The sequence below is a fragment of the Thalassophryne amazonica genome, chromosome 19, assembly GCF_902500255.1.
Source record: "Thalassophryne amazonica chromosome 19, fThaAma1.1, whole genome shotgun sequence".
Taxonomy (NCBI): domain Eukaryota; kingdom Metazoa; phylum Chordata; class Actinopteri; order Batrachoidiformes; family Batrachoididae; genus Thalassophryne; species Thalassophryne amazonica.
Genome location: NC_047121.1, coordinates 35,427,186 through 35,443,472, shown reverse-complemented (window position 1 = coordinate 35,443,472; position 16,287 = coordinate 35,427,186). Strand labels below are relative to the sequence as shown.

Sequence of the window (16,287 nt, the reverse complement as noted above, 5' to 3'; positions counted from 1 at the left end):
AATAAATAAGAAAGTCCAAACACATGAGGAGTTTGACATACATGTAAAAGTTTTACATGCCCTAGAATTTTGTCAAAAACAATATGTCTGGTGCTGCTATTTTTTTCCATCTTCAGTGGACTAACAAAAAGTTAAAAATTAAATGTCCAAATATTCCTGAATAAGTAAGTCCTACGTAGGCCCTGAGGTCCACTGGTGCTTATCCCTAAATTCTGTAGCATGACGTCCCACCAGTACAATCCAGGTACATATTTATAGCTGAGTGGACTGGGACAATGTACTTGTAGCCCAACTCATTATGCCACAAAGCTACCTGCTCTACAAATATTCCTATTTCAGCAAAAATCAAATGTTAAGATTTTTTTTTTCTATTTTAATCAAGAAACTAAGCAAAGATCAAGCTATGAGGGGCGACATCAACATTTCTCAACACTGCACTCAGTGAGTCAAAACTTCACATTCTCAAGACTTGTTGGTTTCTCAGAATGCAAAAGATGGAGAACTACTCCCTACTTTTTCTGGATCAGGCACAAAACTTCTCAATCGCCCCTCATAGAAACAAAATTTTCAAACTTAAAAAAAAGGATTTTGTAGATGTACTGCTCAGTACATTACATTACAAGGGCAGCTGCCAATAATTACTCAACAATAAAAGGACTTGATGATGATGAATACTTTATTGAGCAAGTTAAAAACATTTATACATTGCGCACATTCATCTCTGAAAATCCGTACATTACTCAAAGGGAGTAGAATGAAGTAAAACTTATATTTTCTACCCCCTTTCACATGTTTTATTTTTGACTACGCAGACAAGAATAAATAAAAAAATTTTGAGATCATATATACCTATATAAACACACACCTTGCATTATACATATCAACATGTATTTACATAAATACACTACCTCTATACACAAATACCCTTGCATACACCAATACACACACTAGATTCAATGAGATTTGACAGTATAACACTTTTAACCCACATACATGCACCCATGGGCACCCAGCCCATGCATGCATGCACGCACATTTACCTATATTCGATTAAACTTGATGATATAATAATTAATTTTTTTTTTTTCCCCCACACACATGTATCATGGGCAACTCGTGCATTCATATTTCCCATACGTTCGTCAACAGCTTCTGTTTTTTTTAACTTCTTTTCATTCCACAGATCAAGTGTGAAAAGTGCTATAAGGTTTGCCTGCTTGTTGCTGCACATGATAGAATGTTCTTTAATCACAGGCTGCGTTATTTGAGAAACTTCCAAACTTTTTATGTCATGATCTTACACCAATACAGATTTACATCAACCTGGCAACCCTAAACCACACTGGATGTACAACTAGTATACAGTATGTATAATTGGATGAAGTCTTGTTCCACTACAAACTGTACTTGATAATATAGTGTAATTTGACAGATTATCTGATATTATATTTTTTATGAAGTGCAGGAATGTTGATGTAAAGGGGTTCTTACTTTGCGCTTCAGCTCTTTGATGTTCTGTAGCACAGGCTGCAGGGCCTGATGGGCATCTGACACCTCAGAGTCATATTTAGTCATGTAGTGCTGTCTCAGCTGCTCAGCCTACAAAGACAAAAAGCAGTGACTAAATGCAAAAGTTTTGTGTGCATTCTTAAAAATTAGTGTGTTGACAGTCATCACTACATGACGGAGAATTGCATCTGGATTTGGTTTGATATAATGAAATTGAACAAACACTGTTACGTTTAAGCCTACATCTGGTATTGTATGATACAGTATTCAAATATAGCACCAACTGTTCCTTGTGTGGGGAGTGAACAAACATTACTGGACTCCCCAACGATGTCATGGTGAAACCCTAACCACAAAAACAAACATGGCTGCTGTTAGCAATGAATCTTGTTTCTAGTAGACTGAAAACATTTTCATTTTATCTCATGAAAACAGTATGTAGCATGGTAATATCTAGGAAAAATATAAAGTATGGAATTTCTTGACATTTATCAGTTTTATTCATTTATTTTCTGCCGCTTATCTGAGTCAGGATCTCTCAGAGAGAATTTTAAAACTCTGTGGGCCTTTTGTTGTCTGTTCTCACCCAACTTCTTTCCCCTCAGGTTCCTTCAGAAGTGAGCAGATGTAATACAAATTTTTCTTTTGCTCTGTGATATAAAGCTGCTCAGAAAAACATAGTTGTTGGAACAGGATTTAAATTACGATTTAGATCATGAATTTGATTTAGAACATGAGCACACATCAACATAGCAGAGATAAAGCAGCTTTACTGAAAAGACTATAAATAATTTATTTTGGCTGCTCTCATTTTGCTCAGGGTCACCACGGCAGATCGAGTATAGATCAGTATTCTCATTTGGCACAAGTGACACTTTGGATGCTCTTCCTGCTACAACTCCAGATGTCCATGGAGATAGGGAAACAAGTGGCCTTGAATCTTGGACCTTCTCTTGGGTAGACAAACTCACACAGCACTTGTGCCACTGTGTTGCGTGAGGGTAGTGTATATAAATTCCTCATTGGGTTGAATGTTTCTTGGTTAAGGCAAACATTTATGAATTACCTCCTCACTTAGTCGGTCATCTCTCAGTGTAGGAGGTATCCCAGCATGCTTTGCACTCAGAAGTTCCATCAAATTGTGGGTAGCATGAAGCCTCTGTTGCCCCATAATGGAAAAAGTGGCAGGCAATGAGATATGTCTGTATGCATCTAGACCATAATATATATTCTGATGATAAAATAAATATTCCGTTATTAAATAACATGCACAAACGAGGCCTTAAAGGGTCAGACTGTTACCTGTAAAGAATCCGTTTTCAGTCTGTCTTTGTGCTCCTCTGAGGAGCGCAGAACTTCTCTGTACATCTCTGCTGCTTCAACAAACTCGTCTGCAGGTGGCAACGGTCATCATTCGTCAAATACAACAAGCACATTTAATGACTGTGACAATGTACACATCACCTTAGTGAGGTGTTTTACATCAAAAAACCTCTGTACAAGAATGCTGGAAGACATAATGATGAGACCATGGCATCTATCTTGTCTGAAGTGGTTTTCATGGGAAAATGGGAGCAGAAGCAGAGAAGTGACATTTATACCTCTGATGATGTGGATTCCAGCCATGCCATTGAGAGCACACACCAATTGTCTGTGAGCTTCTTCACACTCCACACGACATTTTTTCTGCAGGGACTTCAGGAGCTCCTCCATTGTCATGGTGCTGGGAAACAGAAAGATTCACTTAAGAAACCCTTCAGCACAAATTACACTGGATTTTGGGGGGGGGGGGGGGGGTCACCTTGAAATAAAAACTGCTGCATGCAGCACTTTTGCCAAAAATGCTTCCAACTCTCAGTTTTGTTATGGCAGTTAATTGCCTGGTGCAGCTGCCATAAGAAGAACCTTTTCCTCTTACTTTGGAGCATCTTCAAAATGTAATGCAAAGTGTCATCAGACTCAAAGATACCTTTTCTGCAAAGGCAGGAACTCCCCTCTAACAGCCTGTGGATGGCAGCAGGCCTGGCGAAGCCTCAGCAGCGGCCACAGGATGGTGTCAACAGTGCGGCGATCCAGGCTGCCAAGTTTTAGGCTCCAGTCAGAGATCTTCCTGAGTTTGACCAGAGCATCCTGGGAGCAGACCTCATGCTGACGGTGGTAGAAGTGACCCTCTACGGGAGAGAAGCGCAGCCAGTGTACCTCCTCTGTCTGTGGAGGAATCTGGATCTGGAAAGCAAATAATAAGACAACAGAACAAACACAAAATTCCAAAAAATGTTTTATCACAAATGAAGGGAGGACTGTTCAGAACTATTACGATCCTACCTGATCAATGACATCTTTTTTAGCTGATCGCCATAATAACTGACTGATTAGGTTGTAAAGGGGCTCTGTGTTTCCACGTCGATAAGGTCGATAAAGCAGCTGGTCCCACCAGTGTTTCACCCAGTGTGGATCAACTCCCAGGAAAAGCACAAGCCCATACAGATCTGTGCAGATTACAAAATCACTTCTCAAAGAAACACTTCACCAGTTTCACAATGCCTTAAAATGGTCTAAAACAATTTTTGTCATTTGTCAGACAAAAACTCTTCAACAGAATTTATACTCAAAACACAAGATATGATTTGACACTGGAGGATAATATTTTTTACATCATGAATATCTTGATATTACCCTCTAAGCCTCTCTGGACCGGAGTGCCAGTTACACACCAGCGGTTGACACATGCAAGACGCAGAGCCATTTCTGCAGCCTGACAGGAAAAGAGAGTGTAGGAAAACAAACAGGCATGTTAGAACAAACAAACATCTATCTGTGCATTCAAGTCTGTTGGATAGGAACAGGAACATATTGATGCAGCTGTGTGGTGCATCAATATGTTCCTGAATCTCCATCGTTTGGTGAAAGAAAAATGGACTCTAGCAAAGTTGTGAGCAGACTTCATTAAAACCCCAAACGCCTTTCTAGTATTGACCAAATCAACCACAGATTTGCCTGCAGGTCACCTTGGCTGTGGGGCATTCGACCATTTGAGCCTCATCCAGACAGATGCGCCACCACTCCACAGCCACCAGGGGGCTTGGTACTGCCATGTAGCGCTTCTGGTTGCGGAAGCGGCGCCCATCCTTGCTGTTGCTGTGGGGAATATCAACGTAGTTGAGCTCTGATCGCAGCACGTCATAGGTGGTGATGACAACATCCTGCTCAGCAAGCATATGAGGTTGGATGAATCCGTGCTTCTTAACACCCTGATAAACCTGAGATAAAACAGGTCAGAACTGCTTGTAAGTGCTCCTAAATCCAGAGTGAACACACAACCAAATGCAAGACACAAAGCAAGAAATGGCAAATTTGTATTATTGATACACATTTTGCTTAGAGACACAAGATCACAAATTATAAATGATCCTTAAGCTGAATTTTCTTAAGCGTTGAAGCATCACGTCTGCAAAACGTGAGATGTGAACCAATCAACTACTGGAGTGAACAACACTACACACATCTGTCAAATCCAAAACAAATTACACCAGACTTCCCAGGGATTAGGTCCATATATATCTGGATATTGAGAGGTTTTGATAGTTTAGCTATTACAGCAAGATAGAGTTGAAAATGAAATATAAACTGAAAGCTTTAATTTGAGGGTACACACACACACACACATCTTCAACCGCTTAGTCCAATCAAGGGTCACGGGGGGCTGGAGCCTTTGCCAGCAGTCATAGAGTATGAGGCAGGGTACACCCTGGACAGGACCCAGTCTGTCGCAGGGCCTAATTTGAGGGTAATTGCAGTCAAATTAAATGAAGACTGCAAGACGTACTGCCAACAATCATGATAAAGTTTAGTTGTCCAGTTGTCCACAAAACAAGACAGCAAGCCACCCTGGCAAAAAAAGGTGTAAAGAACTTTTTTTTTTCTGTGTGGATTTTTCTGCAAAATTCAGTCCTACTAAATTATAACTTGTTTGAGAAACAGATGGATATTTCTTGCATTGGCTATAGAATGCAATATCTTTGTGGTGGGACCTGTACTGCAACCACTGCAAAACCATCCACCTAGCTCAAAACCAGAGGAGGGTGCAGAGACTGTTGTGTTGAAAACATGTCATCCCAGCAGGATGCAGCAAGGCATCTAAATTTCAAGCACCTCGATCTGACTCTGGAGCTAAAAATCAGAAATGTTGTGGTTAAAAATAAATTATGTATTACCATATCAATATTTATGTAATTTCTTTTTTAAAATCACAGTGGCTGGATGCACAAACAAAAAAAACTAAGTGAACTACTCTACTCTAAAATCTGTTTAAACATTTATCCCCTGAAATGGTCATGGAACAGTGAGTAAGATTATGTATCTATTTATGATCCTTGACATGCTTTGGTGTGGTATTTCTAACACATGAATGTAAAAACAACCCAAACAGGGCAGCTATCAAACAAAAACCTACAGCGGTTCTATCATGTGTATCCCAGTGAATGTTCCCAAACCTGACCTGACAGAAAAAGCCACCTACAATAATCTTAAAGACTCATATCCAGCTAGTTTCTCACCAGCACTCGCAGTGAAGAAGACCTGATGTGGCGGTTGATCTCCTCCACCCATTGATGACAGATGGAGCTTGGAGAAATGATGAGGGTGGCACCGGTGGACACGGGTTTCATGGCTACCAGGCAGTGTGGGCAGTAGAAAGGAGTTGTTTCAAGGCTTTCCTCTTTGTAGTTGACACACTCTGCGTGCTGCCACAGCTGACAGTTCATGCACTGAACACGGGCCTTGTAGTCAATAAGACCCAGCTCGCCACAGATACACTCAAAGCGGTAATCAGGTGTGTTGAAAGGGACCAAAGATGCTCTGGTGAGTGTTTCTGTATCTTCTTGTAAATCTAGCTGTGGAGTTTCTCCCTTTTCTTCAAGTAGATCATCCAGTCTTGGTATATCCTGCGTGTTTGACTCACTTTTATCCTGAGACATGGTTAGATTTGTTGAGGAAAGAGATGGCAACCCCTGAGAAATATCCAGCACGTCATGTGACTGATCGACTGTGGTGTTCAGACTTTCTCCTGGTTCCTTCTTTAAGTCAGCTGTAGGAGAATTTGCATCTTTTTCATCTTCTGTAAGGGAGTTTGCCAGCGCCGCTTCTGCCTTCTCTTTTGCTCGCCTCTGGAACAGTTTCCTGGGTGTGCTGTCTGAGTTTCTGGAATTCTAACACAAAAATAACAACAAAAGTAAGACAACTGAACAAAGTGATATTTAAAGCATTATAAACATTTGAAGTATTTTATTCTCACTGATTTGGATGTTCCTGCAAATGTCTTCTTTGTTTCTTTGTAGTTCTTCCCGAGCTTGAATGACCCTGCTAGGCCACGACCTTTGACCCGGTCAACCAAGCCCTCATTTATCAGCTTCATCAGTGTTTTCCTGATGTGGTTGCGGTTCTTTAAAAGGTCATAACGGTAAGTGGTACGGATATAAGTGAAGATGGCATTGACTGATGCTCCTTTGCCTGTTCTCATCTCCTTTATTGCAGTGAGCAGCATGACACGCAGAGCTGCAGAAAACACACAAAATCTTCTATAAAAATGCTGCCTCATTAAACACTGCTATATGTGAGGTTTCTGTGAGTGACATACTTGGGTAGGATATTTTCATTTTAGGTTGAGCTTCTGACTTGGAGCGGATAACTTTCTGTCTTTCCAGTGGTGGGGGAGGAACAAAATAATTCACAGATTTTCCCTACAAACCATCAAGAGATAATGTTGTAGTCATGACGAAAAAGATTCAAACCTTACTTACATTTCTGTCATTATATGGAAATACAAGAAGGGGTATTTGGACACTGCAGGTGTAGAAGTAAATAAGCAGACAGTACACGAACACGACACAAAAAACTGCATACTCATATAATATATGAATATCATATGGTTATGTTTTCATCTGTGTCTGTTGGTTAGTGTCACCAGGATTACTCGAATGCTTACGGCTGGCTTTTCATGACATGTGGTAGAAGGGTAGGTCATGGACCAAGGAAGAATCATCATATTCTACTTGATAGGCTAGAAAACTGTTTTGGGATTACTGGAACTGCTCTTGCGTGGCTGACGTCTTATCTGTCTGGCCATTCCCACTGTGTTTTGTGCAACTACCTCTGACTTTAAGGGCATGAAGTTCGGGGTTCCGCAGGGATCCGTTCTGGGTCGCCTGCTTTTTTCCCTGTATATGGCACCCCTTGGGAACATTTTGCGGCGTTTCGGGGTTGCTTTTCATTGTTATGCTGATGATACTCAGTTGTATATGCCGACAGCTGCTGGAAATCCTGTCCACATAAAATCTTTACAGAACTGTCTCGCAGCAGTGAGAAGTTGGATGTCTGAATCCATTGGAATCCATTAAATTTGGGTGCAGATTCAGATGCAGGAATTTTGCATGATTAGGCATTTTTGTCTCACAAAATAAGGCACAGATATAAAAATAAATAAAACAATAAATCCTACATATGATCAGAGAGTTAGGATACTGTTTGGGGTTAATGTTTAAGGCAACTTTGTGGACGAATATGTTGTAATGAGTGCCTCTATAGCTATTCAGACAAATGGTGAAGGTTTTTCTTTGTGCACACTGCTCCTCACCACCGGCAGGGTGAGGGCCTCTTGCTCCACGTCCTGACGAGTGTGTAACAGGATAAGAGACAGCACTTCCACAGTCTTTCCAAGCCCCATTTCATCAGCAAGGATCCCACCAGGCTGCTCCATGCCAGCTAAAGGAAATTCACGGATTATGCTAAAGGGGATAAAAGCAAGATGATTAAAATACTGCCATAGATTATCACTGATACATGCAAAACCACATGAAGAGAAAGTTCTTACCAGCCAGTAAAAGGGTTGTAAAACAACTTTTTGCCACACAGGGTCACCAACTCCCGCCAAAGGAAATGGAGTGATTGTTCTGCATAAAAATCCATTATTAGTCATTTTTAAAAAAACATTTGGGCAGTAACATAAAACACATGGGATAAGTAATGCTAAATCACAGGGACAATGAGCCAAGCACTGACCTTTACTGGCCGTGTTTTTGTATTTCTCTTTCCTCAGCATCCAGTTAACAGCTTGCTGCTGATACGGCCTGAGCACAGGAATGAGAGCCTTGTGTTGGACATCACAGGTCCCTTCCTGGCTGTCTCTCTGGTGCACACGCCTCACGTAATCATAAAGCTCCTCCACGTTCTGCCTCTCCAGCTCAGTGTCACACTCCTCCTCCTCATTCTCTACTACCTCTATGAAAACATCATAGACAGCCAGGGAGAGAGACACCATGTTAGTGTGTTTGTGTTCAGGAAAAGGTCATGCAAGGTGCACGATTTCACAATATGCTGCATATCAGTAATCACAGCATGAACCTTGGACAGAATACCCACCAGGAATGATGAAATCATAGAAATACTCCATTAACTTCTGCATTAGCTGATTTGCCTTTTTCAACCGAGCATTTCCCTCGCTGAGGAACTCAGGCTTCCCTAGACCAGTTTCTAGCAGGTAAATCCCCACCTGACAGATGAAAACATGACAAATGTGAACAAATGCCAAAAAAAGTCACTCTCAGGCACACAATTTCAGCTGTTTATCATCTCAACATACAACCCCAAATCCAAGAAAGTTGGGACGTTGTGTGAAATGTAAATAAAAACAGAATACAATGATTTGCAAATCCTCTTCAACCTATATTAAATTGAATACACCACAAAGACAAGATATTTAATGTTCAAACTGATAAACTTTTTTGTTTTTCTGCAAATATTTGCTCATTGTGAAATGGATGCCTGCAACATTTCAAAAAAGCTGGGAAAGGAACAACAAAAGACTGGGAAAGTTGATGAATGCTTAAAGAACACCTGTTTGACACATTCCACAGGTGAGCAGGTTAATTGGAAACAGGTGAGTGTCATGACTGGGTAAAAAAGGAGCATCCCCAAAAGGCTCAACCGTTCACAAGCAAAGATGGGGTGAGGATCACCACTTTGTGAACAACTGCGTGAAAAAATAATCCAACAGTTTAACAACATTTCTCAATGTTCAATTGCAAGGAATTTAGGGATTCCATCATCTACAGTCCATAATATAATCAGAAGATTCTGAGAATCTGGAGAACTTTCTACACGAAAGCGGCAAGGCCAAAAACCAACATTGAATACCCGTGACCTTCAATCCCTCAGGCAGCTCTGCATTAAAAACTGACATCATTTTGTAAAGGATCTTACCGTGTGGGCTCAGGAACACTTCAGAAAACCATTGTCAGTTAACACAGTTCATCGCTACATCTACAAGTGTAAGTTCAAACTCTACCATGCAAAAGCCATACATCAACAACATCCAAAAACGCAGCCGCCTTCTCTGGGCTAGAGCTCACTGAAATAGACAGACGCAAACTGGAAAAGTGTGCTGTGGTCTGATGAGTCCACATTTCAAATTGTTCTTGGAAATCATGGACGTTGTGTACTCCGGACAAAAGAGGAAAAAGACTATCCAGATTGTTACCAGCACAAAGTTCAAAGGTCAGCATCTGTGATGGTATGGGGGTGTGTTAGTGCCCATGGCATGGGCAACTTACACATCTGCGATGGCAACATCAATGCTGAAAGATACATGCAGGTTTTGGACCAACACATGCTGCCATCCAAGCAACATCCTTTTCAGGGACGTTTCTGCTTATTTCAGCAAGACAATGCCAAGCCACATTCTGCATGTGTTACAACAGCATGACTTCGTAGTAAAAGAGTGCGGGTACTAGACTGGCCTGCCTGCAGTCCAGACCTGTCACCCATTGAAAATGTGTGGTGCATTATAAAGCACAAAATACGACAACGGAGACCCCAGACTGTTGAACAACTGAAGTCGTACATCAAGCAAGAATGTGAAAGATTTCCACCTACAAAGCTTCAACAATTACTGTCCTCAGTTCGCAAACGCTTATTGAGTGTTGTTAGAAGGAAAGGTGATGTAACACAGTGGTAAACATACCACTGTCCCAGCTTTTTTGAAACGTGCTGCAGGCATCCATTTCAAAATGAGCAAATATTTGCACAAAAACAATAAAGTTTATCAGTTTGAACATTAAATATCTTGTCTTTGTGGTGTATTCAATTGAATATAGGTTGAAGAGGATTTGCAAATCACTGTATTGTTATTATTTACATTTTACACAACGTCCCAACTTCATTGGAATTGGGGTTGTACTTTGTAATATTCGTAGTGCATTATTAATAAACTATTTTTTTTGAAATCATAGCTGAAATGTGGTATTTGAAAACTACAGAATGACTAACAACATTAGAATTGTGGGTTAAAGTTACATGTCACTGTGAATAAAAAAAGATATTTTAAAAAATCTAATACGAACTTGAATCATTTCTTTTCAACAATTTTCAGTTTTGGACTGAAACGTAAGCAAGTACATAAAACTTATTATTTTTTATTCCTGTAGTATTGTCTTCCATACACACAATTTCATAAATTAACACTGTATCATGATTTAACCATCTATTTACAATAATTAATGGTGTATGCATATAACAAAGGACAAAGTGAAATGTTTCATACTTTGAATGACTCTTCGTTTGTCTGGTGGTGGAGTTGCACCACCCTTCTTTTTTGCATCCAGTCAAGATCCTCCAGCGAGATCCTACTGAGGCTGCACTCAGCTGTGCATGCATCACCATCCGACCTCCACTGCGGCTGTGAACTCTCATCACAGCTGTTGTAGCTGAGGCAGAGTTGACTACCTGTCCTGTGGAGCGTAAAAACTCTATGTTCACAGTCTGGTGGACGCCAAGCTGGGTGGATGATGAACTCTCCTATAATTGCCTTCCAAACGACCCCTATTGTGGATGCTGGCAGCACAGTGAGTGACAGAGACGCTGAGATGGAGGTGCTGTCTGATGATTTGGTGGGTAGTTCCTCCACATGCTGGGATGAGCTTGTACCAGCAGTCTCTGTGATATCCTCAATGAGGGGAAGCAGATGGTGGTCTGGAGTGGGATCTATGGAAAGAATTGAGCAGGATGGCATCTGATTATCATGATTGTGGATCACCTCATTCCTACGATCCTCCAGCATGTTCCAACTCAGCATCTTTTTTGCTTGTTCATCCACCCTCACAGGGGGTGCCCTCTTTCTTCGGCTACTCATGGTTAACCTGTACATGGAAAACAAACAAATTACTAGCAAAGTAGTGCTACTTAAATTGAGGTCACATCAGTAGCATACCGTATGTAAGTTATCTATTTTAATAGGGACATTATCCAATGTCAATGAACTTATCGCAAATTTACAATAGAGCAAGAGTTTGCCAGATTACATGGCAAAAACCCTGTTGATCTAAACCAGTGTTTCACAAACTTTTTTGACTTCAGTACTCCCAAAGCATGTTAAGCCGACTTCACCACATAAGCAACTTTATTCATTTCCAGATTGTGTACAATTTTTTATATATTAATACATATAAATTGGCAGGTTCAGGGCAGGACAGGCTGGTGTACAGAAGCAAAAATCACCCTTTAGTATCCTGTCATCTCAAGATGTCATTTGACTTTCTGAGGTGTGACAGAATGTTGGTATGCAGACAGTGGAAATGCATTTTTGGGAATCAGGAAAACTGTATGTCCAGTGGTCTCTTTTAAAAAGTTAGAATGCACAAAATGTTATGGATCTTTCCCACTGTATATGGATCTTTCCCACAATATAATGCAATGTTCAAATACCCTCGGCCGTATGAGCATAAAAATAGGAAACAGAAAGCGACCTTTTTACCTCTTAAAACAGGTCAAGGTTAGCCACTTTTGAACTTGTCCAAGGACTGCGTCCCAATAATGTTCCCTGTGAATTTGAAGACCCTGGTAATGATAGGACTGGACTTATGCTGAGCACAGACATACGGATGGATGCAAAGTCTTCGCAATACCCGATGGTCATATTTTGGCCTCAGGCAAAAACCAAAAAGCCCCAGTATTCTATATGTGTATGTATATAAACCTCTCTTCCATAAGTTAAATTGTGGCCTGAAAAACTATATTTTAAGGTTTTATGACATGGCCACTTCTGAACTCCTGTTTATTCTGAGACACAGCCCACTGAGCCAGTGACACACCCACACAGTCTGCAAAGAAAGAGAAAGAAATGTGCCATCTTTAAGGCAAAAGCACACAAACAGGCCATTTATATATATATATATATTAGGATACTTAGGATACACAGTCTCAGTGTTATGTGTCACCACCACACACCCTGTTCTCTACATCTACTGTCACAAAAACCACCTCCATGTCCTCCTTCATCACATCCATATACTTCCTCTTTGGCCTCCCTCTTCTCTTCATCTTCATCCACACTCTCTATTACCTTAAAAAGTTGACCCCAAAATAATTAAACTCTTCCACCTTCACCACCTCTACTCCTTGTAACCACACCAACTCACCACGAACTCTCTCATCTCTACACATGTACTCTACTGTGTGGTCTCATGCAAACAAAAAAAAGCTCAGCGTCAGTCCTTGATACAGTTCCACCTCCACCATTCCTACCACACATCTCACTATAACACTGTCCTCATACATACAACCCCTGGCAAAAATTATGGAATCACCGGCCTCGGAGGATGTTCATTCAGTTGTTTAATTTTGTAGAAAAAAAAGCAGATCACAGACATGACACAAAACTAAAGTCATTTCAAATGGCAACTTTCTGGCTTTAAGAAACACTATAAGAAATCAAGAAAAAAAATTGTGGCAGTCAGTAACGGTTACTTTTTAGACCAAGCAGAGGGAAAAAAATATGGACTCACTCAATTCTGAGGAATAAATTATGGAATCACCCTGTAAATTTTCATCCCCAAAACTAACACCTGCATCAAATCAGATCTGCTCGTTAGTCTGCATCTAAAAAGGAGTGATCACACCTCGGAGAGCTGTTGCACCAAGTGGACTGACATGAATCATGACTCCAACACGAGAGATGTCAAATGAAACAAAGGAGAGGATTATCAAACTCTTAAAAGAGGGTAAATCATCACGCAATGTTGCAAAAGATGTTGGTTGTTCACAGTCAGCTGTGTCTAAACTCTGGACCAAATACAAACAACATGGGAAGGTTGTTAAAGGCAAACATACTGGTAGACCAAGGAAGACATCAAAGCATCAAGACAGAAAACTTAAAGCAATATGTCTCAAAAATCGAAAATGCACAACAAAATAAATGAAGAACGAATGGGAGGAAATGGGAGGAAACTGGAGTCAACGTCTGTGACCGAACTGTAAGAAACCGCCTAAAGGAAATGGGATTTACATACAGAAAAGCTAAACGAAAGCCATCATTAACACCTAAACAGAAAAAAACAAGGTTACAATGGGCTAAGACAAAGCAATCGTGGACTGTGGATGACTGGATGAAAGTCATATTCAGTGATGAATCTCAAATCTGCATTGGGCAAGGTGATGATGCTGGAACTTTTGTTTGGTGCCGTTCCAATGAGATTTATAAAGATGACTGCCTGAAGAGAACATGTAAATTTCCACAGTCATTGATGATATGGGGCTGCATGTCAGGTAAAGGCACTGGGGAGATGCATCACCAATAAATGCACAAGTTTACGTTGATATTTTGGACACTTTTCTTATCCCATCAATTGAAAGGATGTTTGGGGATGATGAAATCATTTTTCAAGATGATAATGCATCTTGCCATAGAGCAAAAACTGTGAAAACATTCCTTTCAAAAAGACACATAGGGTCAATGTCATGGCCTGCAAATAGTCCGGATCTTAATCCAATTGAAAATCTTTGGTGGAAGTTGAAGAAAATGGTCCATGACAAGGCTCCAACCTGCAAAGCTGATCTGGCAACAGCAATCAGAGAAAGTTGGAGCCAGACTGATGAAGAGTACTGTTTGTCACTCATTAAGTCCATGCCTCAGAGACTGCAAGCTGTTATGAAAGCCAGAGGTGGTGCAACAAAATACTAGTGATGTGTTGGAGCGTTCTTTTGTTTTTCATGATTCCATAATTTTTTCCTCAGAATTGAGTGATTCCATACTTTTTTTCCCTCTGCTTGGTCTAAAAAAGTAACCGTTACTGACTGCCACAATTTTTTTTTTCTGATTTCTTATAGTGTTTCTTAAAGCCAGAAAGTTGCCACTTGAAATGACTTTAGTTTTGTGTCATGTCTATGATCTGCTTTTTTTCTACAAAATTAAACAACTGAATGAACATCCTCCGAGGCCGGTGATTCCATAATTTTTACCAGGGGTTGTATCCTGCTCCCATCCTCACATACGTCTCTGCCACTCCTGAAATCCTAATCAGTTCTGCAACTCTTCTTGTGTCCTTGGTGTCTATGTAGTATTTTTTAATCTACACTTCACTCGATGGCTTATTTTAGCTTGCTGAAAAATATGTATAGCATGACCCCCTTAAATGTATTTTAACTCACAAAATGAATCAACTGCTTTGCAATTAGTCAGTGGCTATTCAAATGTTTTATAGTGAAATTCTATTACAGTTTTTCTGAATTGCTAAAACACTAAACTCCATTCTCTGAACCAAACTCACACTGGCCTGAACTCATTTCTTGAATCAAGCCATTCTTTTGACAAAACCTTAAGCACTTTTCACCTGTTAGACACAATTGGCAGATCTTATGCACACTTTTTTTTTTGTTGCAAAAATCGAAACATTCTCATTCACTAAACACATTTTTGCCATACACGTGTTGCAAAATTGTAAACACGTGCAGTAAAATGTGAACACAACTCTAACACACATTTAATGTTGGATTAATACGGCTACATACGAACAGCCACTTACATCACACAGCCCATGAACAAAATACGTGAATTGCACACTTTAAACAGATATAGTCAGCATACACAAACGTATAAAGCCCATTAAAAAAAAAAAAAAATTAGTCGTCAGTGTGGTTGATGAACAAGAATGAAACACGAAACATAAATGTTAGCTAGCTAAGCTAACAGTTATTATTTTGAAACCTGTTCTTGAAACTGTCACTTACACTAAAACATTAGAATAAAATGAAGCACTGTTATGATGAGTGCGTATGGTTAATTTTAAGAGTAATTAAAAACAAGCACACATACTTTATTTTGTAGCCATCCACAAACAAACTCCGGCCTCTATCGCTGCATAAAAACAAGTTTCATATCCGGGGCTCCGTAGGCGCAACAAAATAACAACAATATTCACAATTAATAATAGCTTTTCATTTTACAACAACTTCAACTTCAACTTCTGCACTCTAGTTTATTTGCGGTTGTTAAGCCCGGAGGACAAGACTTCCATAATTACTGCTCGCCATTTTTAAATTTCCGACGTGACGTCACAGACTTTTCACAATAAAACTCAAATTTACAAGCATTGAGGCTTTTCAAATTGTTTTTAGTTTTTTTTCTTTTTCTTTTAGTTTGGTATAGAAGATTCAGATATAAATCTATGAAAACCCTGGCAGTGTTTATAATTTCAACATATTACATGTGTAAGAATATCTTGTTAATTTCCTTATTTATGGGGCAATTTTTGTTACCTTTAAGGTTACATAAGTCCCTTCGCCAGCTCCCTTGTTTGTACTTGGGGTCGCCACAGCAAATCCGAGGTGGATCTGCATGTTGAACTGGCACAAGTTTTACGCCAGATGCCCTTCCTGACCCAACTTCATATTACATGGAGAAATGTGGCAGGGGTGGGGTTTGAAGCGAGAACCTTCCACGCTGAAACCAAG

General features: G+C 40.1%; 1 protein-coding gene and 1 long non-coding RNA gene across 3 annotated transcripts in view; one reads left to right on the top strand and one right to left on the bottom strand.

Annotated features, from left to right (window-relative positions):
* The window catches only part of shprh (SNF2 histone linker PHD RING helicase), a 35,456-nt gene extending 19,593 nt beyond the window's left edge, over positions 1–15,863 (bottom strand). The window contains exons 1-17 of one of the 2 annotated variants that reach the window (XM_034195307.1): positions 15,650–15,863; positions 11,105–11,699; positions 8,926–9,055; positions 8,566–8,784; positions 8,378–8,456; positions 8,141–8,291; positions 7,145–7,247; positions 6,803–7,062; positions 6,066–6,716; positions 4,518–4,769; positions 4,186–4,264; positions 3,835–3,998; positions 3,479–3,735; positions 3,111–3,232; positions 2,812–2,900; positions 2,576–2,668; positions 1,492–1,599 (exon numbers count right to left, since the gene is read on the bottom strand). In XM_034195307.1, coding sequence (XP_034051198.1) covers positions 1,492–1,599; positions 2,576–2,668; positions 2,812–2,900; positions 3,111–3,232; positions 3,479–3,735; positions 3,835–3,998; positions 4,186–4,264; positions 4,518–4,769; positions 6,066–6,716; positions 6,803–7,062; positions 7,145–7,247; positions 8,141–8,291; positions 8,378–8,456; positions 8,566–8,784; positions 8,926–9,055; positions 11,105–11,692 — 3,345 coding nt within the window. In that variant the 5' untranslated portion in view covers positions 11,693–11,699; positions 15,650–15,863. Of the gene's footprint in view, positions 1–1,491; positions 1,600–2,575; positions 2,669–2,811; positions 2,901–3,110; positions 3,233–3,478; positions 3,736–3,834; positions 3,999–4,185; positions 4,265–4,517; positions 4,770–6,065; positions 6,717–6,802; positions 7,063–7,144; positions 7,248–8,140; positions 8,292–8,377; positions 8,457–8,565; positions 8,785–8,925; positions 9,056–11,104; positions 11,700–15,649 lie in introns of those variants that run through there. The other variant, XM_034195308.1, reaches the window with a different exon arrangement.
* Positions 3–11,208, top strand: LOC117532076. The gene is made up of 3 exons (XR_004566779.1): positions 3–13; positions 1,619–1,633; positions 11,083–11,208. It is a non-coding gene; the product is annotated as an uncharacterized LOC117532076 (long non-coding RNA).
* Positions 15,864–16,287: the final 424 nt, after the last annotated feature.